We start from the raw sequence: 23442 nt of genomic DNA, 5'->3' as shown, positions 1-23442 counted from the left end.
TACTAGGTGATATATATATAACCCCATGTTTTGTAATGATTTAAAAATTCCTACAATAGAGGAACCCTAAATACTGTAGAGGAATGTGAAAATAACTTTAGAAAGTGGAGGAAGGAGGTTTTGAAGTTGGTCCAGGGGAGAATAGACCATAGGAAGCCCATGAAAGGTAAGTGAAGTCATATGAGAGTAGCAACTGGTATCCCATTCTACCCGAAGTGAAAAACAGAAAATATGATAGGAGTCACTGTTTTGACCTTGAAGAATCTAAATTAGTCTGGAATAGTAAATCTGAGTGAAATAGGGGCAACTTTTAAAAGGGATCTGATAAAGCACAAGTGTCAGTAGCTACATATACAAAAGTGACTTCAAGGCAAAGCCTCATTGCCATGAACCCAGGCTCTAATCCTTCTCATCTCAAGAAATCTCTCATGTCTGCCCTGGGCCAGTGCTATCCAGCTGCCCTCTGAATCCAGCACTCCTTACCCCCAGTGGGGTATTGCCCCTTGGCAGGGTGCTTATCTACCCCTTACTTCAAAATTAATCTTTTCGCCTTTCCTTCTTCCCCTATCAAAACTTTTATCAATTAAAACCTTAGTTAAATTGACACTAAAGTTGAATAGTAATTAGCTTAAGCGTAAAGAGAAGAGGTGTATTAATCCACAGGCATCTCTAATCAGGGAAATGTTTCAGGGAGAAGGGAGGAGTTGGCTTTGGGAAAGGGTTCCTTGCCTGCTTCAGGGGTCCAGACACCTCCTGCCCAACCATCCTCCAAAACAATGGAACAAAATAATAAAATAAATGCAGCTTGGTAAAAGATACACAGTAGGCTAACTGCCTGAGATTTTTCTAGGCAATAAGTTTAAAGATCCATCAACAGCATGATTGATGGGTATGCAACCATGCATCATGAGCTCCTTATGGTGAAAGAAACCATTTTTGCCAAAGGAAAACTTGACTTAGCACATCAAAGAATTCAAAACTACTTTCTTGTCTCTTACAAAAACAATAGGATTATAACATCAAGAACACTTCAGTTGGCCAGGTGTGGTGGCTCATGCCCGTAATCCCAGCACTGTGGGAGGCCAAGGTGGGCAGATCACCTGAGGTCAGGAGTTCAAGACCAGTCTGTCCAACATGGTGAAACTCTGTCTCTACTACAAATACAAAAAAAAAAAAAAAAATGAGCTGGGTGTGATGGCACGCACCTGTAATCCCGGCTACTTGGGAGGCTGAGGCAGGAGAATAACTTGAACCTAGGAGGAGGAGGTTGCAGTGAGTCAAGATCACACCACTGCACTCCAGCCTGGGCAACAAGAACGAAACTCCATCTCAAAAAAAAAAAAAAAAGAACACTTCGGCTAAGAGGCAGTATTATAATATACCCCCCTTATCCACAGAGGATATGTTCCAAGACACCCAAGGAATGCGTGAAACCACAGATAGTACCAAACCCTATATATAGTATGTCTTTGTATCTGATCACTAAGACAGCTACTAAGTGACTTGGGGGCAGGCAGTGTATGCGATATGGATAGGCTGGACATAGGGATCATTCACATTCCAGGTGAGATGGAGAAGGACGATGCAGGGTTTCATCACACTATTCAGAACAGTGTGCAATTGAAAACTTATGAATTATTCATTTCCAGAATTTTTCTTTTAATATCTTTGGACTACTGTTGACAGTGGGTAACTGAAACCAAAGAAAGTGAAACTACAGATAATGGAGGGATACTGTAATTCCATAGTAGAAATATGAATTTGCTCATAATTTTTCCTGACTTACAATATCAGCCTAATATTGAAACATGGCTTGGAATGTTTTATTAACTAATTTAGCAAAAAAAAAAATCAGTATAAGAAATGCTCATTGATCTTAAGCATTCCATAGGAGGAGAGTCTAAATTCCTTACAGATTATGCAGACCATTAAAATATGCAAATGAAACACGAGTTAATAAGTTTTATTAGTTTTTATAGGTGTATCACAATAGCTACATATTAAATGTGAGAATTTGAAATGGAGGACTTGCCAACTGCCAAGTCATCCTAAATGAAAGAGGAAACAATTAGAAACAGTTGAGTTTAGAGATATCAGAATGCGTAGGTGACGTTTATTGTATTTTAAAGCATGTTTGAAACAGAAGAGAAAAGCACTAGAAATATTATCACCAGTGTGTTTATCAATTGAATGCTCTTTTTGTTTTAATTTGGGCCAATGTTTTCAATAGGTGATCAACACAACCCAAGACCCCTGTTCCTGGGTGGATAAACTTTCTACAGTACACCACCGCATAGTGTAAGGAGTGGTTACTTCTTTGCTCTATTATTCTGTTTCACATTTGGTTGAAGCAGGGATTACCAGCGTGAAGTAATGTTCATCTGAGTTCAAGAAAAAAATAGTAATGCAAGCTTTGACTTCTATCTCCATGTGGCTAGGTTTTTTTGTCCCCTGCTGAATTTTAGGTACAGATGCCCTTGAGCTCAACTGCTTTGAGTAATTACTAAATCATTGCATTTATCTCCAAATGATAAGTAGATAATAAAAGCAACCTAATTTTGCATGACTTGTGTAGCTAAAGTAAAAGAGGTAGTATTGTGACCAACCTGCTCTCAGCAGTCACAGTCAGATTAGGCAATAAACTTGTCTAGCACTGCACCACCCAGGATGCCCACCCTGCTCTGGGAATCCCCACACTCCTGTGTCTAGACAGTTGTATAATTCCAGACATTCATTGTCAAATATAGTGGAACATTCTGTGTCCGTGTGGGTCCTACTCCCTCTATCTCTGTAAGAACTCAGAGAGTTGGGCTCAACATCAGCCCCTCTACTTTAGGGTGAGTTTTTTTTGTTGTTCTGTTTTGTTTTTTGGACTTCCAAATAAATATGAAAATATGCACTAGTATATAGCTTGCATTTTACATTTGATGGCTGCTTTAAACTTCATGTGGTGACAGCTTTTGACTCAAGAATATAAAGCCTTCTTTTTGATAGTGTATATACTATCTTTACAGGGGGAAACAGCAGCACCTGACACATAGTAGAAAATAAATATTTGAATAATTTGAATGAATGAAAGAATAACAACCTTTGGAAGAAATAAATATGTTGCTGGTTTTGCGTCAGAATAAAACCAATCTTTCAAACAAAAAATTTTTTCAAATATTTTTTGCACAAAGCCTCCCCTTCATTAAGATATTTGTTAAGAAAAATATTGTTGTCTTGTAATTAGCTAGGCCTAGTCTATTAGTCTTGTCTGCGTTTGGGATGCTCCACGGCTATGAAGTCCAGACCTCACGTGACACAGGGATTTCCTGTATGAGTAGGACATGCTGCCAAGGTGGTCTTGTGAGTTTCTACAGGCTCATGTTACTTATAGTACTACTTAAATTGACTAAGTTAGTTTTTAAGCTTTGGAGGGAATTGTTTTTGCCTATGACTGTTTTCTGTTTGGAGGGTTTTTTTTGTGTGATTTTTTTTTTTTTTTTTGAGACAAGGTCTCACTCTGTCGCCTGGCTGGAGTGCAGTGGCAAAGTGCTCGAATTATAGGCAAAAGCCACCACGCCTGGCCTGTTTTCTGTTTTCTGTCATTGTTCTTTGTGTTAACTTCAAGGAACTGTTCCAAAATATGAATCACCTCCCCCTACAATCATTGGAAATGCTTGCTTCATGCAGATATGGCCCAAGTCTGGGGAGTCCGCCTGACTCCAGTGCTGAAAATGAAACATTTTCTTTTTATAAAAAGGAATGTTTTCTCTGAAATACCCAGATTATTTAATTAAATCAGCACTTCCTCTTGACCATGGCACTGTCAACTAAGGCATAGGCAAGTTCATGGATTTCAATAGTTGTTTTCAACAAACATGCATTTAGTACTTAGTCTGTCCTAGTTCTGGGCTGGATAGCATGGCCTGTTAAGATTTTTAAAAAACCATAAAGCATGGTGTCAGTATATAGATATCTCAATTTAATTAGAGTGCCAAGTTTATTTATGTAGACTGTACAAGATAACTGTAGCAATATTCTCATCTATGTAATGACAACTTATAATTATAATCCATTTTAATTTCTATAAATCACGTACTTCTAAAATTAGACACTGGTGGACTGAAGCTGTCCTCCTAGTCCTGATGCCACTTTAATACTGCAGGGTATTTCTGTGACTTCGGCCAGTCACAGAGCTTGAGATAAATGGATGCTTTTTGCTTGTTTGTGATTTGCCTTTTGAAGCATGTTTATGATTCCATTTGTGCGTTTGTCAGAAATACTGTTTTGGGCCAAGATTAATAGTGATTTATTTGTTTTGTAAGGGGCTGCAGTCTTGCAGTGATATCTGGAGTACTCTATGGATCTACATTTGTGCCGATCATCTATATCAAGGACCACAGCAAAAGAAATGATAGTATATATGCAGGGGCAAGCCAATATGGTGAGAATAAAAAGTTATCTTACTTTATTAATATCTATTTTTTATGAATGTAAAAAGAATTGTGATAATAGTAAATATTGATGGGTCGATTCGATCTTTCTTTGTCCCTGTAAGTGGCAAACTAGAAAGGCACTGAACACCAAAAATAATAAAGGATTCAGTATTTTCATATGATCTTTAACATACAAATGCAACCAACTTTAGTCAGGACTCTTTTCAACTACTTGGATCTCAACACATAGTTTCTGACTTTCCAGTAAGATTTGGAAATTATTTTCCAGTTAGATGATCTCTGGGAAAAAATGTATACCTCTGCTCTTTTAAAAAGGCTAAAGTGTAGTACATAGTACTTTAAAATCAGGTAAAGGTCAATGTATAGCCTACTTGGTCAGAGGATATTATTTTTCAAGCACAGAGTCATACACTGGAAGGCCCAACGTAATGCTTCCTGTTAATATCTCAGTTTCCATTGATAGAATTAATCTCCCAGGAGTAAACTCAATACTATATGCAATAGCCTTGTACAGATTCAAAAGGAGATGAAAGAGTGTTTACTTCGGAGATCTGCTAATTATGTTGAAGCATGGCTTACACCCATGAAATGATAAGAGAATAGGATCATTCATAAAATAAAGTTCTAAATCAGATGGCACAGAAAATTAATGTGACCTCTGTTCAGATAAAGGAGAATTTGGAGGGCAAAAGTCATGAGGGAAAGATTATCAAAGAAGTTGAGATTTGAACTCAACTTTAACAGAATGGATAGACTAAGTAGATGCCATAGTTTCCGTCTTCCTTTTTATAGTTAGCCCCCTGTATATTACTCAAACCTTTTATTGACTTCTGTCTTTCATTTGTTAAAATTTTATACAAATACTTTTTTGCATTTTTACAAAAAGATAAAAACTAATAAAAATAGAATATCATAGGATAAATTAAAACAAGGTCTCACTAAAGAAAGAAAGACAAGAGTGGGTATATAAAAGGAATCAGAAACGAGTCTAAAAACTTTATACTAATTTGTATACTTGCTAGAAAGGAGGCATAAATTTGGCTCTTAGAGTCCCTGTAGGCACAAGGGAAATCAGATCAGTCTCATGATTCAATGAGCACAAGATAAAAACAACTAATTGTTCAGGAGCACAGATGTTCTTGGTACAGGGACATAATAGACAGTGTCCTCACCAATCTCTACACAAAGAGAACAATGGCTTCTTAGGGATCTTGCTTGTGACAACTCTCTGAATGTAATGTGATGGGAACACTTTATCCCAGTTTATTCAAAACTAATTAGGGGGGATTATTTTTTATTTCATTTATTTAACAACACATATGTAGTATGTGCTCTGTCCTAAGTATTTTACAAATACCCAGTTAATTCTCATAACAACTAATACCCTTTCTTTGTTTTACAATTGAGAAAATTAAGACATAGACATGAGACGATTTGTCCAAGTCCCAAAGTTAGTGAGTATTGAAATGAGGATTTGCACCCAGGTGGTCCATGCTTTTAATCACTACATTTTGCTTTCTTTTCTGGTGGTCCATATACAGATGTATTGCCCTTACATGATCCAGAAATAGGATTTAAGACTTAGAGCAACAGACAAACTCTCTGTCAAACTTTTCTTCCTAAACATGGCCACTCATCTTTGTCAAAATTTTAGGGGACAGAAACATTGAGTCCAACATGGCTTTCCCAGCCAAGAACCTGTAGTGCACCCATCTGTGTGGCCACAGTCCCATCTGCTTAAACAGTCAGTGGAGTTGGGATTTTTCCGAGATTGGGCCACCATCATGTGATATTAACTCCCCCATGTACTTAGGTTTATAATCAACAATTGAATAAAGCCCTCTCTGGATTAACTTCCTGAACAGCCTTCTGTACAGCTGTCATCTGCAACAGAGATGCTGGTCTCCAGATTGATCAATGGATCCTATAAAATTAGCACCTCCAATTTTTTCATTCATATTCTCACTGTGGTCAACCTGAGGATTTGCTATAATTGCTACTGTCATTAGCAAAATTAGGCCTGAATGCCTATTTTTAAAAGGGAGGTATTAACATCATAGTTACATAGTTCATTGTTTCTTATTTAGCTTTACCAGATGATCATAAAAACTAGCCTCTAGTTTTGATTATAGTAACTAATTTACTACTTAATGTATCTAGATTTGAAATATATTAATTAAAATTCTATATGAACAGCATGTAGAAAACTAGGATGATTAAATATAATTAATGGGTTTTTTTTTTTTTTTTTGAGACAGAATCTCACTCTGTCACCCAGGCTGGAGTGCAGTGGCATGATCTCCACTCACTGCAAGCTCCACCTCCCAGGTTCACACCATTCTCCTGCCTCAGCCTCCCAAGTAGCTGGGACTACAGGCGCCCACCACCACACCTGGCTAATTTTTTGTATTTTTAGTAAAGGCAGGGTTTTCACCGTGTTAGCCAGGACAGTCGCGATCTCCTGACCTCGTGATCCACCCGCCTCAGCTTCCCAAAGTGCTGGGATTACAGGTGTGAGCCACCGTGCTCTGCCTAATTAATGATTTATTTGCCTTTAAGGTTAATTCTGGTGAGTTTATTTTCAGAAATCTAAATATATCTGGAATGACTAAAATGGTGTTTGAGAGTTTTTAATCTCTATTTTCAGATTTAGACTATGTTTTTGCACACTTCAGTGGCATCTTTCTTACAAGTACTGTCTACTTTCTGGCCTACTGCATAGCCATGAAAAATAGTCCTAAACTATATCCTGAAGCAGTCCTACCAGGTAAGAATATGTACTACAGATCTTCTTACTATATGAAAGTGTCATCTACAACTCATTTAACTTGAATAAGTTTCTTCTGGAAACAAAGCCATCTTCTGTGTGTGTGTGTGTGTGTGTGTGTGTGTGTGTGTGTGTGTGTGTGCATGTTCATTCCCCGTAATTACTTTTGCCCAGTTCACCACCAAATATGAAGTATTTTAAATCCTTGAAACTGAATATGAAACGTTGGCCATTATTACAGAACCTAAAACTTAAACAATAAATCTATTAATAAGATATTTTCCTGTGCCAAACATCTTCTGTATTGATCATCATTCTTTACTATTTCTTTTTCACTATCTAAAGGTTCATATATCAACAAATAGGAATATACAGCAACTTGGGAAAACAGTTTCTACAAAATGTAGGAAGAGATCGTGTTGACTTCAAAAAAGACATATGTTAAACATACATGGTTTTGGACTTAATTCATTAGGCATTGATCTTTTTTAAAAATCTCATTTCGGAGTTTATTATAATTCAATTTGGAATGTAGGTCCACAAGTAAAATTTTTTAAAGGCAAAAATAAAGCATAAGTCAGAGACTTGTTCTGAAATGCCTAACAGATTTGTGCTAAAGAATGCCACCATGTAGAAAATGCTAGAATACTTTACTGAATGCCTAGCTAAAGTACTGTGAAAGTTTTAGCTGGTATTTTTACTTAAATACTATAGGTTTTTTTTTTTTCTTAGCCATAGCATCACTCTGATCCACTTTATTAATATCTATGGTTTACAGTAAATGGTAGTTGCAGAGAATGTTCGGGTTCAGTATGTCCCCTAGTCCCCTTTTCATCACCCAATCTCTACCTCTTTTACTACTATGGGTACTTTAATGCCGATAATATGAAAGCATTGATCACTCTACCCATAGCAGGCAAGAGTAGAGAAATTACTTGGTTCTAAAATAACAATAAAACACAGCTCAAAATTCCATATTGGCCAACAACATTGATTGGAATGCATTTATATGTGCACTTTGATATTCCTGTTGTAGCTCACTGTGAGTTCTTCAGGAGGGGAACATGGTCTGCAAATGTGTGTTGTCTTTGTATTTCAGGATTCCTGTCAGGAGTACTTTGGGCTATAGCTACCTGCTGTTGGTTCATAGCAAATCACTCTCTGAGTGCTGTGGTCAGTTTTCCAATAATCACTGCTGTAAGTAGCTGAACTGTTTTTCCAAATTTTCATTTTATGAATGTAAACCCAATTTTTCTGAAGCACTCTTAGGGCATTGCTAAAGACTGTCATGGAGTTTGATTTTTTAGGAGTACAATTAATGGATTCAGATAGATAAACTGACCCTCTTGAATCTTCATGTGCTTGATTGCTAAGGAACATTTCTCACCTCATTTTAGCAGGGCTGTTACTCCTTAATCTTTAATATCCTTGCAGTTTTTGGTTTGATTGGTTTATCTAATGTAATTTTAGCGACATTGTAATTTGCTATTGATAACTATTATTCTCTCCTTATATAAAAGTTTATAAATATGGGACCTCATAAAGGGAACATTGAAAAACAAATAAACAATATCCTTCACAAAACTTTTATAGTAGACAGAGAGTTGGTTTTTCTACCATTGTTTCTTATTTTGAGTAGGAATAAAGACTGAGGACAAAATAAAAACCTAATTCAAAGGAAATAAACCACTGAAGTAGGTGAGTGTGGGCAGAGGATCAGTGAGAGTGGTCACTGTGGCTTTTGGCGACCTGCCCATCACAGAGATTATTCTTGAAAAACTGTAATGGAAGCAGAGCCTTCTCACTCACCAGGCGTAACTTTCTTACCTTGTGCGCTTGGTGCTTGTTATCTGGGAAGGACAGGTATTTGGAGTTGGTGAGGGAGTAGGTCCCTATTGCTACCAGGCCCTTCTTTGGTTTTATTTTAGTCACTTTATCCAAGGACAACCTTATCTACACACAGAAAAGATTTAGTCCCTACCCTCAACAATCTTACATTCTTCATTATTTTATTTTTTCCATAGGGTAAGATTTTTTTAACTTTTTTAAACAAAAAATGTCAAATGAACCTATCACCTAGTTTCAGCAATTATGTATATGGTCAATCAATTTTATCAGAATACATTTTTAATATCCCAGCAGTGCTGTTCTTCCCAGGTATACATATTCTCATAGTTATATATTCAGTGGTAACTGGACTGAGTTCCTTAAAAGTAGTATCCATTTTGTTTATTAGCAAATAACATTCCATTAAAAAGCCAAAAGAAAAAAGAAAGAAAGAAAAAAGTAACCTACCAGGGGCTGTTACCTCTGCTCCATGTCTTCCTTGATAATTCTAAACTGAATCAGGTTATTCTAAAGATAGGAGCGAGTTCACTTTGTTTTCAAAAGCTGATTTACACCTAACTTACATTAGTTTACAAAAGGAAAATATACAATCCAAATTACCAAAACTGTTGTATCTCCTATGAAGATGTCCTTCCTACTGGGCTCTCCTAGGCCTGAATCAAAGAGTCAGTACATACTTTGACCTATGCTTGCATTACTTTTACCAAAGCACCCTTCCTATAACCACACTACTCACAATAACTCTTAGGCCATGCCTAAACTCATATTTAGAAAACGACCAGACAAGAATCTTCAAAGGTCAATGATACCTTGTGGTATTGTCATGTACCATGTTCTCTGAAGGGAAATGGATTTTCAGATTAAAAATTATTGAGTGATTAGCATAACATTAATATGGTATCCTCTGTTCTATTGCTTCCTCTCATTCTGTTGAAAGTCAGTGTGGGGTTGCCTAAAAGACCCATATGCTTCTTGTTTGATTTGGATTTTGAGGCTTAGGAACTTACATCATTGATAAAAGGCAGTTCCTTTGACCTATTTCTCTGGCTCTTTTGATGCTGACTTTCCAGATACTGATAAACAGAGGGGAGTGTATTTTTTTTGTTTCACTTACATACCAAGAGTGGAATCAAACTTCATTGACTCAGTCCTTTTGACAGTTGGAGTAGTGGTAGGGGAAAAACATTTTGGAATCTATTTGAAACTCTTCCAGAGTTTCTTGGAGTTTGAAGAGCAATCATAAAATGTTGATACAATATACCTTCTCCACAAAGACCACACTTAACCCACATTCCAATTTTCTTCCTTCTCAGCTAAGAAGAATTACCACCAAACTTGAATAGCTTAAAGTTTATAAATTGCAGAATCATTCCTTTTTTTCACCTGTTTCTTCTCATTTCCTCTGTCCTATATTATTTCATTCTTTTCTTTGTCTCCTGCCCAGAAACCCCTATTGTTTTTCCGTACATGTTTATTTTAATCTTCCCATAAACCTTTTTTTTTACCATTCATTGGTGTTTAATGTTAGCCAGACTTGATTGCTCTGTAGTAATATCAGTTAAAAAAATTTTTAAAGCACGAGCTACTTCTACATGTACATTATTTGTCAGGCCAAAAAGAATATGCCAAAATTTCTTCAGTTACGAGATTATCTCATGCCAAAGAAAGTTAGAAGCTTGTGCACACTTTTCCTTATTAATCCCATTTCTAGTATCCTAAGGAACTAGGCCAATGGAAAAAATAAGCTTTGTGCTTATAAAAATAATTTGTCAAATATATTAAAGTATTATGTGGCACAAAATATTATAGCATCATCAAAATAATAAAAATGAAGACCATGAAGAAAAGAAAATGAAAAAAAGTCTTCATTTTTTTACTTAATATCACCTAAAGTTTAGCTTAGTGTGGAGTTAGGGTTGATATTATGGGTAGTTTTCCCTGAAAATATGTTTATATTGTCTCTAACTTACTATATTTATATAGAATCTAGTCATAGGTAAATATCCAATTTAATTAAAATTTATATTTTTATTTAAGGGTCCAGGATTTATAGCTGCAATGTGGGGTGTCTTCATGTTTAAGGAAATAAAGGTATGTACAAGAAAGGGCAGACTAGAAAATGGGAATGGGGTAGGCCGGGCGTGGTGGCTCACACTTGTAATCCTGGCACTTTGGGAGGCCGAGGCTGCTGGATCATGAGGTTAGGAGTTCAAGACCAGCTTGGCCAAGATGGTGAAACCCCGTCTCTACTAAAAATACAAAAAATTAGCCAGGTGTGGTGGTGTGCGCCTGTAATCCCAGCTACTCGGAAGGCTGAGGCAGAGAATTGCTTGAACCCGGGACGCGGAGGTTGCAGTGAGCCAAGATCATGCCACTGCCCTCCAGTCTTTCTTTTTTTCTCAAAAAAGAAAAGAAAATGGGAATGCATCCAGGTGAGTAAAGTATTTAATATGTTTGCATTATTTTCTGAAAACTGCCTGTGGTGCCTAGGTCCAGGGCCAACAACCCATGAATGGATTTGACAGATAAAATGTTCAGAATGTCATAATACCTAATTAGGAAAGAAAATACTAGAGCTATGATAATTATAATGTAACATCGTGTCTCTCTCCACCCCATCTCCAATGGAAAAATGCTGTCATTGACTTAAATTTCCCTGAAGTGATTTTAAATAACCCAATGAAATATGAGAGAGGGAAATTTGTTTAAAATGTGATAAATAAGATGAAAGATTTTTTTTTATCCTAAAGGTTAAAGTATCTCCTGAGGTAAATCGTTGTTGGGAATAGATGTTTATATTGGTTCCTGTCTCCCAAAGGCCTCCATGTCAAACCAGCAATTTTGTAGGAAAACAGCATGGTAACAGGAGGCTATTGCCATTTCCTTTTCAAATGTAAACGATGGTAATTTAAAATTGCATTCATCAAATAGTTCTAGTAAGAGTGTGTGTATGTGTGTGTGTGTCTGTGTTTTCTTTAAAAATCACTTTGCCGAGCATGGTGGCAAGCATCTACAGTCCCAGCTACTCAGGAGGCTGAGGCAGCAGCATCACTTGAGCCCAGGAGTTTGATGTCAGTCTGGGCAATAACAACGACAACAAAAGGTATAATCTCAAGAGTCCAACTGGGTTCAAATCCTGGCTCTGTCACATACTAGCTGTGTGACTTTGGCCAAGTTTCTTAACCTCTCTGTGTGTATACTCATCTGAAAATGGAGATAACCAACCAAGAGAGCTGTGAGAATATGAGTAAAGTGCTAAAAACACTACCAAGAACACAATAAATGCTCAGTTAATTTTGGGGGTGAGGGTCATATAACCTAGCCCAAACTGTCGATAGCAAAATAAAACAAGTTAAGAGCAGTGGCTCACACCTGTAATCCCAGCACTTGCGGGAGGATTGCTTGAGCCCAGGAGTTTGAGACCAGCCTAGGCAACATAGCAAAACCCCTATCTCTACAAAAACAATTGAAAAATTAGCCAGGTGTGGTGAGGAACACTTGTAGTCACAGCCACTCAGAAGGCTAAGGAGAGAGGATTGCTTGGGTTCAGGAGGTCAAGGCTGCAGCAAGACATGATCATACCACTACACACCAATCTGGACAGCTGAGTGAAACCCTGTCTCTTCAAAAAAGAAAAAGAAAAAGAAAGAAAGAATAACAAAACTCACAAAATCAGAGAACTTCTCCCCTTCTAGCCAGGCATGGTGGCATCTACCTGTAGTCCAACTATGCAGGAGGATCACTTGAGCCTAGGAGTTCAAGTCTAGCCTGGGCAACATAGTAAGACCCTGTCTCCCTAACAATTTAAAGATTTTAAAATATTTAATCTTTTTTTAAAAAATTGCTTTGGAACTTTTCCCAGTTACCTTTACTTGTAGAAAAAAGTCTTCAGTTGAGGAATACATGCAAATACTCTTTTCTAAGAATTTTTATTAAAGACAATATTGATCCAAAGACCCCTCCCCCATCAAGGCATCATAGACTTGTCTTAATATGCAGTTGTAGTAGCAAATAATTCCTGGTTCTAAGGAGATTGATATTGCTAATCTCTAAGAACCGTAAAGTGAATGTACTTCTACTTGATCTTTAAAATGATTATTCAATTTTAGATTTAAAACATCATTTCAATCATTGTAAATGAAATATTTTGATTTAAAATCCATTATTTGATAATACAAGTAACATTCTCAGATTTAAAAAATAATAAACTTGTTTCAAAAATATGTGGACTATGATCAGAATTTTTCTTTTTTTAAATACACAGGAACAACTTGAAACATTTATAAACCTGTAAGTTACTTTCGTGAATATTTCTCAGTTATTGTGGTTGGAGTTCCTTTCTACAAAAAGTAACTCTATGCCCAAAATATGTTGTAAATCTCTCTGCATATATTTCATCTACCTCACAAAATATGATTTATTTATATTAAAGAATTGGTTATTACCTCATATAAGATGCTGAAGCCTTAGAAAATTACAAATTAGTGATCACAGTTTATTAGTAATTATAGGTATAAAGAAGTAGAAACCAAGTGTAGATTTATATTAAAGCGTTTGAAAATTATTTTGGTCATGACTACAATAATAATACTGAATTGAAAATCCTCTTAACTACATATAAGAACCCTGTTCAAAGACAGAATCCCTAACCAAAAAGCCTAGTATTAATTCTTTAGAGTCCTTTATTTAGAGGAGTACTGAAAAACAGTGAGGAATGTTTTGTTTTGTTTTTGGTAAAGACATCGTTCAAAAGGCACCTCAGACCGAATAGAAAAGTAACTTTTAAGATTAATATACTATGACTCAATAAGGTTTAATTCAGGAATGCAAGGATCGTTCATAATATGTAAATTAATTAATCTCATTTACTCTAACATATCAAATATGAAAAGGACGCGATAATACTACACTAACCTCTTAATAAGCTAGAAATAAAAGGAAGCTTTTGTGGTACAGTATGTCTATCAAAACAAAATAGCAATTATATACCTGAGTTTCAGGAAACATAACAGTTCTCTGTATGTTGGAAGTCAAGGATTTCTCCATACTATTATACAATATTTCCTATAGATCTAGCTAGTTTGGAAACACGAGAATAAGAAATGAAATGAATAAATATAGGAAAAGAAATGAGAAAATTATCATTTGCAGATTACATTTTTTAAAAATGTACACATTGTGATTTCAATTTATTGGTGACAAAAATTAAAAATTAAAATAAAAATTTAAAAGAATCAGCTGAAAAATTTAAGATCCAATAAGATCATTTAGTAAGGCTTGAGATATAAAATAAATATGAAATCAATTGCCTTCCAATATATCGCCAACAACCAGTTAAAACGAGGAAAATAAATGCTATTAATAATAACCACGAAAATTACATAAATCTAATTAAAGAATTACAAGTAATGTGCCAGATTTTTAAAATACTGTATTTTACTTTGTTACAAACATGCACTAGAGGACACAGAAGATCAGAACAAATATGGGAGACTTGTCACATTTCTGATGGAACATCTCGCTGTTATAATTAGGCAGTTCTCTCCAATTACCTTCAGTATAATTCCTGTAAAATCCCAGTGAAGCTCCTTCTAGAATTTTTAGAGTAGGTTCTAAAGTTTGGCTAATTATTTATGTAAAAATAGGCAAAAAAAAAAAAGCATGACAGCACATGTACCATATTTCTGACATGTGCAATTTAGATTAGTTAGGCCAGTTTTCTTATAAAATAAGGATTTCTAAACTTAAGAAAATGACTGTTTGCTCTTTTCTATTTTAAAAAATGACTAAGATAAGATTACAAGTATTAAAAGAAGAGAAAGGGCCAAGCTAAAAGCAGAGAGTTTTTTTAAAAACAACAACAACAACAACAAAAAACCTGGGGCCAGGCATGGTGGCTTATGCCTGTAGTCCCAGCATTTTGGGAAGCCAAGGTGGCCAGATCACTTGAGCTCAGGAGTTCAAGACCAGCCAGGGCGACATGGCAAAACCCCATCTCTACAAAAATACAAAAATTAACCTGCTATGGTGGTGCGTGCCTCTAGTCCTAGCTGTTTGGGAGGCTGAGATGGGAAGAAGGCTTGAATCTGGAAAGTGGAGATTGCAGTGAGCCAAGATTGCACTCCGGCCTGGGTGACAGAGCTAGACTCTGTCTCAAAATAACTAACTAAATAAATAAATAAAAAATCTTATATGTCGTCTACAAAAAAAATTTAATGGCTGTCCAGTGGTACTTATTCAATGCAGACACTTAATTGCCTCTTGGCAGCTGATTTAAAGAAAAATTTTAAATACCTACATGCCAATCAGTTTAGAAAAGCATCATCAACTAAACATTAAAGCCTAAATCTCATAAGAATAATTTTTAAAGTATTTTTGTAGAAACAAGACAAAAACCCCTAAACTCTAAAGAAGAAAACAACAGCAAACCTGGTATCTGCAGGACTCATAGGTACTGTCAGTTATATATATCTTAAAGCAGTCCTTGAAGGCACATATTTAAAAGTCTACAACCTACAGCTGTGAGGAATAAAGCTGAGCACCAAGCACCTTTTGTGTGAAGGACTTTAGTGATTCCATTTAGTTTTAATGCCATCAGTGCATCAGTTGGAGATTTTCATACTTCTGATACGCTTTTTTGTTGTTTTATTGTTTGTTTGTTTTTTGAGATGGAGTCTCTCGCTCTGTTGCCCAGGCTGGAGTGGAGTGATGCAATCTTAGCTCACTGCGACCTCCACCTCCCGGATTCAAGTGACTGCCTCAGCCTCCTGAGTAGCTGGGATTACAGGCGCCCACTGCCACACCTGGGTAATTTTTGTAGTTTTAGTAGAGACGGGTTTTCACAGTGTTGGCCAGGCTTGTCTCGAACTACTGACCTTGTGATCTGCCTGCCTTGACCTCCCAAAGTGCTGGGATTACAGGCATGAGCCACCGTGCCCAGCCCTGATATTCTTTTATATCTGATATCTGTTACTCATTGGGAAATTCATTTTAGATTATTACATCTTTAAGCTAGATATAAATTATATTTTTACCAACACACTTTAGTCAGTATGTCTACAGTAATGCCAACACAGGCAGTTATTACCACAACAATGTATAGGTCAGTAAGCTACTCCCCAGTGAAGAATGAGATGATCTAATATCTTAGTAGCTACCTCAGAAATCCAAGTTAAAAAACTTTCTGCTTTGGGAAGAATGTTAGTGTGCTCTTTCCAAGAGTTAACATCCACCTTTGATGAAGGAAAACCATTGCTGTTGCCCAACTACAATCAGTCTTTTCCTCTAAGAGACTGGGCAGTTTTGGCAAAATCTTAACATTGAAGGGGAAAAAAATTTTTCGTTCCCTGAGAATATTATTCTTCTGTCTACATAGCTAATAAAATAGCACTTAGCAATGTATTCACGTAATTAGATTGTAGAGTGCTTGTAACTGAAGACCCATTTTTTAATTTAAGTAATTGCATCAATTTCAAATTCACAAAGCATATGTGGAAATCACCTTAGTGCATTTATTGTTTGAGCAAATATTTATGGAATACTATTCTGCATTAGTACCAGTATCTAGGTGAGAATTGCAGTCTTAAAAACTAAGAAAAAAAAGGTGCTGGGAAATCCAAAGCCTACTGCCAGGTGTGTGTGTGTGTGTGTGTGTGCGTGTGTGTGTGTGTGTGTGTGTTTAAATAAGCTCTTCTGCACTTGGCAGGGTTTTGGGGTACTTCTACTTGTAGAATTTGGGATTAGAGTGGCTTCTGTCAGTGCTAAGGGTCACACTGAATCAGATAATTCATCTGGCCCCAACCTAACTTACAAAGACCTATCTCTGGTCATCAAACAGAGGCAAATTAATCTACTCTGATTCTTTAAATTGAAGAAAGGGAATATTATTTAGTTAGTAACATAGTTATTTGATTTTGTTAATTAATACATAACATAGATATATATGTTACGTATTAGCTAGCATTAATCTTATAAACTAATAATACAAAAGAACTTTCCTTGACAGTTTTCACATTCCCTCCATCCTGGACTTTGTTTCTGTTCTGTTCAGATTTACTACACAAATTTACCTCTGATCTCTGCATTCTTCCAGTAAACTGGAAACACAAGACCTTTAAGGAAGTGTGAGGGAAGTAGGCAAAATGAACCCAGACAAAAGTCCACTCTTTGAAGTGAGAATTTCATTGTGGAGCCAGGAGAGCCATGTGTTCCTACTGTCAACCTGTCTATCCTGCCCCAACCCTGTTTCCTGTGGGAGCCCAGTTAGAACTTCCCTTTCTGGGTTTCCCTCAAAGCTGACCTGGCTGCAAGGCAGCAAAGACAGAACCACCCTCTACCCTCTGACCCCTTGCATCTATGCAGGGGGAAATGAGTCTCCCTAAGCCTACACTTTGCATGGCCTTGCTGTAGGAACTCAAGTTTTAGTGCATGTTCTTCATTGAGTCCTTGAGTGAGCATTAGGCGAGATACTCATGAATCCAGATTAGCCCTGAGGATTAGCCTCTAACAGCCCACGGTCCTGCTTTTGTGAACCCACTCCTCCCAACAAGTCAGTCAACTCTTGCACCAGAAACACAGCATTCTATTACCACTACCTTTCCTGAAGTTTTGCCCAAATTTGGGTAGTGTGAGGCTGTTAACCTGTCGGACCCCAGTGGCCAGAATTTTCACCAGAGAGGGAGGCCACCAGCCCTAATCCCTGCATATTTGAAGCCGGCAGGATACCAACTGCTGCCTAGAGTTGCCTCCTCTCCATTCCTTTTTTCTTTTTCCAGAACCCTTATGTGTCCTCTACAATGACTTACCCATAAACCATTGGTATTTTTCCTTTTAAAAGGGATCTAATAGTATTATTAAATAGTATTATTAAATTAGATTATCTGATTGTAATTTTAGATATATCTAAAATTAGAGAGGTGCTAGTCTTGTTTTACTTTGTAATGTTCAAACCTTCCCTTAGAATACTGGAGTCTTCTGCCTTGGATTCAGACTCTCCTGATGACCCACCCTTGGGACCCTTAGACCAGGCAGCCAGAGATTGCCATGCCCTCATTGGCAGAGCCAGTACCCTTAATCAGCAGGAAGTAGATACAGAAGACTGACTTCCTCCCACATCAAGCCTTAAGGATAAGGGATGGAAATCTTTAAGTGGGGGGGATGAGACAGGAATAATACAGGGTGGTCACAGATTAGGAAAATCCCAGGCAGCAGTTTCACATGACTAGCAAAAGGAAACTTGAAATAGCTGCAGAGGCCATGGGCTGATAAGACCCTGAAAAACAGGGTGCGGATCAAGCTGGCTAAGACCAACTGAACCCAACATGGCACTGGATTTGCCCTAGGTTTCACCTAGGACCTCATTATACACTCATTAACATACAAATTACACACCCACCAGCACCATGACAGTTCCGGGAACACCCATATTTGGTGTAAAAATGAGTGACACCACAGTTTTGAGAAATTGTTACCTTTTTCTAGGAATCTTCATGAATATTCCACCTCTCGGTTAAAGAAACCATGAAAATAGGAACCCCAACCCCCTTGTATGATTCTCTCATGAGTATGTCCGCACTCTCCTTTCTTGAGTGTGTACTTTTCACTTTGCAACACGTCTCTGTACTTTCACTAAAAAAAAAAAAAAAAAAATGGGACTCTTTAAACATAAAGAAGGATATAGACAAAATGGCAGTCATTCAGAGGGGAGCAGCCAGGACAGTAAGGAAGCTTGAAACCATTCCATATGAAAAATGGTCAAAGAGCTAAAACACTGTCCAGGAAAAGAGATGCCTCTGGGGATATATGAGAGTTATTTTTCAATGATTGAGGATTTATCTTGTGGAAGAGATATTAAAATCGATCTATCTGTACTCCTAGTGATGGAACTTACAGGAAGTGAAATATTTCTACTTAACACAGGAAGATATTTCTTTGTTAATTCAAAGATGAGCTGGGCAACACAGAGAAGTGGTTCTCAGTAGTTCCCATCTTTAAGACCAGTGACCCCATACATAACTGGGCAAGTCCAACTAAGTCATTCTTCATACCCTCTCTGCGTTTCTTCCTCACCCTTCAGATCCATCTCCATCTCTCCATCTGCCCTTCATCATCTTTTCCCTGGAAGACTACAGTCACCTCCTAATTGGTCTCCTTGCATCCATTCTGGCCCCTCCAATCTGTCTGCCATCCTGCAGAAAAGTGTGAGCTTTACACAATGCAAGTCTGAAATTTTAACACAGCCAGCTGCCTGTTTTTTTAATGTATTCCTCTTTGCTTGGAAAAACAGGACCCAAATTTGAGAGGCAGAGGTGGGCAGATCACTTGAGGTCAGGAGTTAAAGACCAGCCTGGCCAACATGGTAAAACCCTACCTCTACTAAAAATACAAAAATTCACTGGGCGTGGTGGTGCATGCCTGTAATCCCAGCTACTTGGGAGGCTGAGACAGGAGAATCACCTGAACCCAGGAGGCGGAGGTTGCAGTGAGCCAAGATCGCGCCACTGAACTCCAGCCTGGGCAACGGAGCGAGACTCCATCTCAAAAAAAAAAGAAAAAAATAATAGGACCCAAAGCATAACAAGTGCTCAGGCCCATGGTCTTCCGACCTCATCTTGCTCCACTTAACTTTGATTGCTCCAGTCACACTGACCTCCTTTCAGTCCCTGGGAAATATTTTGCTTTTTCTTACAACAGGACTGTGCACATAAAATTCCTTCTACCTGGAATCTCTACTTGCTGCCCTATTCCCCTGGCCAATTCACTGATACTGGTAGTTAGAAGCTCCACTTCCCACCCTCCAAACCAGCATCATTAAGATTCCCGTAACACACTCTCAAACAACCATGGTGGTTTGCTTTATTATTAACACCCCTCTCACGTAATAACATTCTTTTCTGTGATTACTTCCTCTCTCCCATATTATATAATTGTTTGCATAAAGGTACATGTTGAAGCTTAGTGGGTGCCCACATTTATTTTCCGAATGGGTGAATTCATAAGGCTTTGCAAGGTTTTGTGAGAACCTGATTACTTGGAAGGGGTAGCAAAAAAACGTACAGGTGGCTAGAGCAGATGGTTAGTCAGGTCCCCAGCAATCTTGAGAGTCTGTCCATTTTGTGTAATTGATTCAGGCTTTATTTATCACTGTTGTTCTTTTTTCTTATTCAGGGTCTACAAAACTACCTATTAATGATACTTGCATTTTGCATCATCTTGACTGGAGCCTTATGCACTGCTTTTTCTAAAATCTAACAATGACAAGACCAGCAGGTGGCAGCAGTAGTTAAGAGAATGCGTCTATCCGACAGCAGAGAGATTATGCTGAGAAAAGAGTGCATTTTCTTACAGCAAATGGATCTCAGCCACTGTTGGAGTGGGTAAATGATTTTTTTCCCCAAAAATGTGAGAATGAAGGAAGATTGAGTTTCGTTCAAGTATAAAAATGAAAATTTCTTCTGATGAACTGTTTATGAAGGTAGTACTTTACTGGGTGACTAAAATGTCTACATTATTATAGCATTACATATGAGGATGCTCTTTTTACCACAGTATGTACCTAGTGTTGCATAATCTAGAACACAGTATAGAGTCCATATACAAAGAAGTTACAGTCCAAATTTCTCACCTATTACCCCCGTGAAGTGAGGCAGAAATACCTTGGGCAAGGAGGGAGAGCTTTACCTTCTAATGGAATTAGATTCCAAAGATATTTGGATCCTTTGTTTCATAAAGTAAATGCATAGTTGGTAACTAAATGTTAAAAAGGCCATTTTATTATTTTTCGCCAAAACTTATGTTTATTTCAAGTTAATATCACCCAACTCTACATCATCTACCCATTTTAGCTCATAATGCTTTCGATTATCAACAGATAAAGTCCATTCTCAGAGAACAAAAATTTTTCATCATTGAGAATATATGCATAACATAATACATACATACACAAGTATATTCACATACATAAATACACACAGATATGTTGCTAAAGTGAGACTGTAGGTTATCAGTAACAATTTAAAGGAAACAACCACTCTTTTGAATGCACAATTATTTTTTTCTGAAATACACTTTTCTAAAACCCTCTTAACTGGAGGTTTTCCTGTTTTCTTCTTGTTTTAACTGGTGGTTTCCAGTAGGCAAAACAAAATGACAGGCATGCTAGTTTTTTGGTTTTTTTGTTTTTTTTTAAAGAAAACTGAAATTAAGCCAGGCAGATGGCACACTACTAGAATCCCAGCTGCTGAAGCAGGAGGGTCAATTAGCCCAAGAGTGCAAATCTGCCAGCCTGGGCAACATAGCAAGTTCCCATCTCTAAAAAAGAAATTTAATTTAAATTTGTAAGAAAAAAGAAAACTGAAACAGAAGGGCTAGTACAATGTTTGTTGCAATTGCTTCCAAAACTTTGAAATAACAAAACCCCTATTCAAATGTAAATTTTACCCATTCCCACCTGATAGTACTGTTTATTACTTTGTTATGCAAGAGAAACAAAACAGCATTCTATTTGTGTGTATACTCTGAAGTCAATGTGCATGGGTTAAATCCCACCTCTGCTTCATTTTATTTGTGTGGCTGTGGACAAGTTCCTAAGCCCTCTGTGTCAGGCCTCTCATTTACAAAATGGAGTTTATGATGGCATCTACCTCACATGGTTACTGTGTGGTTGAAATTAGTTAAAATCTGTAAAGTATGTTGATGAGTATCTGGTATTTGGCAAACACTATGTAATTGTTAGCTTTTATTATTATGTGTTGTTTGAAGGGGAAAAAAAGTTTTTGTAGATTGGAGAACACCATGTAAGAGCTACTAAGCTCACCACCTTCCCATCCAAACAATTATTACTCCTCTAAATGAATACTACTTAAAAGTGATGGAGCTTCTGTTTGTTTATTGAATTGCTAATACAAATAAATATTTGATTATAACTTCTTATACTCATTTTAATTTTAACCTGAAATGTCATTAAATTATGCTGATAAACTTTGAATAAATTGTGATACAAAAGCTACTTTTCTCATTTAAATATATTTTAGAATTTTATATTGGATAACTTTTAAGTATTCTTTAGTTGGGATTTCCAATTTATATACAAAATTTTAAATGTGAAGTAAAGCAGTTGCAGAAGAAAAATGAAAAATCAGTCTTATTACCTCTATATAGTTTATATATCTATATCTATATCTATATACATTTATATACATCTCTCTATATATAGACTTTATATATATATATATATATATGTAAAATTTGGCAATTGTCAAATCTGCATTTTGTTTGTTCACCTTAGGAAGTGAATGCCTAACTCTCTTGAGGTTTTTAGGTTTTATTTTTCCTAATCTAGTACGGCTAAATTCTAGTGTTTATTTTACATTTTTCTGGCATGGCTTTCTGTCAAATGGCAACCCCATCTGTACTAAAGAGATCCTGCCACCTTGTGTACAGAGACAGAACTACATTCAGTAGAAGTAGCAGCCAATAAGGCTGGTATCAGATTATGGAAATTTTCTACCATAGGAACAGAAAATCCTAATACATTTTAAAGGATTAATAGTACAGCATCTCCCCAAACTAAAAAATCTCCTTTTATTCCTGATATACTGATTTATTTATATTCAGAGTTACTAACTACTAGACTTATAAGTCTCAATATTGATAGAGCTAAAAAACATTGCAAAAAGGCAAGTTGTAGAACCATGTGCATAGCATAACATTTAGGTAAATTTTTAGTAGCCAAAGTAATAAATACTTTCTATAAATACATATTTATGTAAAAAAAAGGAATTTAGCTACTAATAGTCTACTGTTGACCAGAAACCTTACCTGTAACCTAAACAGTTAACACATATTTTATATGTTATATATATTATATACTATATTTTTACAAACAGAAGAAAATATTGTTAAGAAAATTATAGGGAAGAGAAAATACATTTACAGTATTATACTATATTTATCAGTACTGTAAGTTTGCATCATCTGATTACAAGAAGAATCTTCTGAAATGTTGGGCAACTGCATCTGCAGACCTCAATCTGTGGTACATACCAAGCAATTCAACTTTTTCTAATAATGTCATGACTTTTCTCTGCTTCTTGGGAGCACTTCCAGCATCACTAGTCGGGCTCCGTATGGGTCCCACAGTGTTATCCAAGGTTTACAAGGTTTAATTTTATTGCAATAAAAAATGATGAAAAATATACAAGAACTGCAAGAGATCATAACCACCAGAGGCAATTGACTGGAGAGACGGTTGGCTCACCTGAAGATGATTAGCACCACATGGTGCTTTAAGTGGATAGTCGCAACGCTAGAGCTCACCACAATAGCAACGGAGATTTTATAATAGATTTATGTATATTTTATGGTAGTAAATGATAAAATAGACTA

The 23442-nt window shown here is 36.7% G+C and overlaps 2 protein-coding genes across 5 annotated transcripts in view; one reads left to right on the top strand and one right to left on the bottom strand.

Annotated features, from left to right (window-relative positions):
* LOC116463457 (transmembrane protein 144) overlaps positions 1 to 22192 on the top strand; it is a 60635-nt gene extending 38443 nt beyond the window's left edge. For 2 of the 3 annotated variants that reach the window (XM_058434650.1, XM_032146570.2), the window contains 6 exons: positions 2231 to 2298; positions 4311 to 4429; positions 7090 to 7209; positions 8309 to 8406; positions 11095 to 11148; positions 20224 to 22037. In XM_058434650.1, the coding sequence (XP_058290633.1) occupies positions 2231 to 2298; positions 4311 to 4429; positions 7090 to 7209; positions 8309 to 8406; positions 11095 to 11148; positions 20224 to 20307 (543 nt within the window). In that variant the 3' untranslated portion in view covers positions 20308 to 22037. Of the gene's footprint in view, positions 1 to 2230; positions 2299 to 4310; positions 4430 to 7089; positions 7210 to 8308; positions 8407 to 11094; positions 11149 to 20223 lie in introns of all 3 variants that reach the window. The other variant, XM_032146569.2, reaches the window with a different exon arrangement.
* The window catches only part of LOC116463456 (Golgi-associated kinase 1B-like), a 257888-nt gene that overhangs the window by 115373 nt on the left and 119073 nt on the right, over positions 1 to 23442 (bottom strand). The gene's annotated exons all lie outside the window — the stretch shown is intronic.

The sequence above is a fragment of the Hylobates moloch genome, unplaced genomic scaffold, assembly GCF_009828535.3.
Source record: "Hylobates moloch isolate HMO894 unplaced genomic scaffold, HMol_V3 SCAFFOLD_37, whole genome shotgun sequence".
In the NCBI taxonomy this organism is placed as follows: Eukaryota; Metazoa; Chordata; class Mammalia; order Primates; family Hylobatidae; genus Hylobates; species Hylobates moloch.
This window is presented reverse-complemented; position numbering and strand designations above follow the sequence as displayed.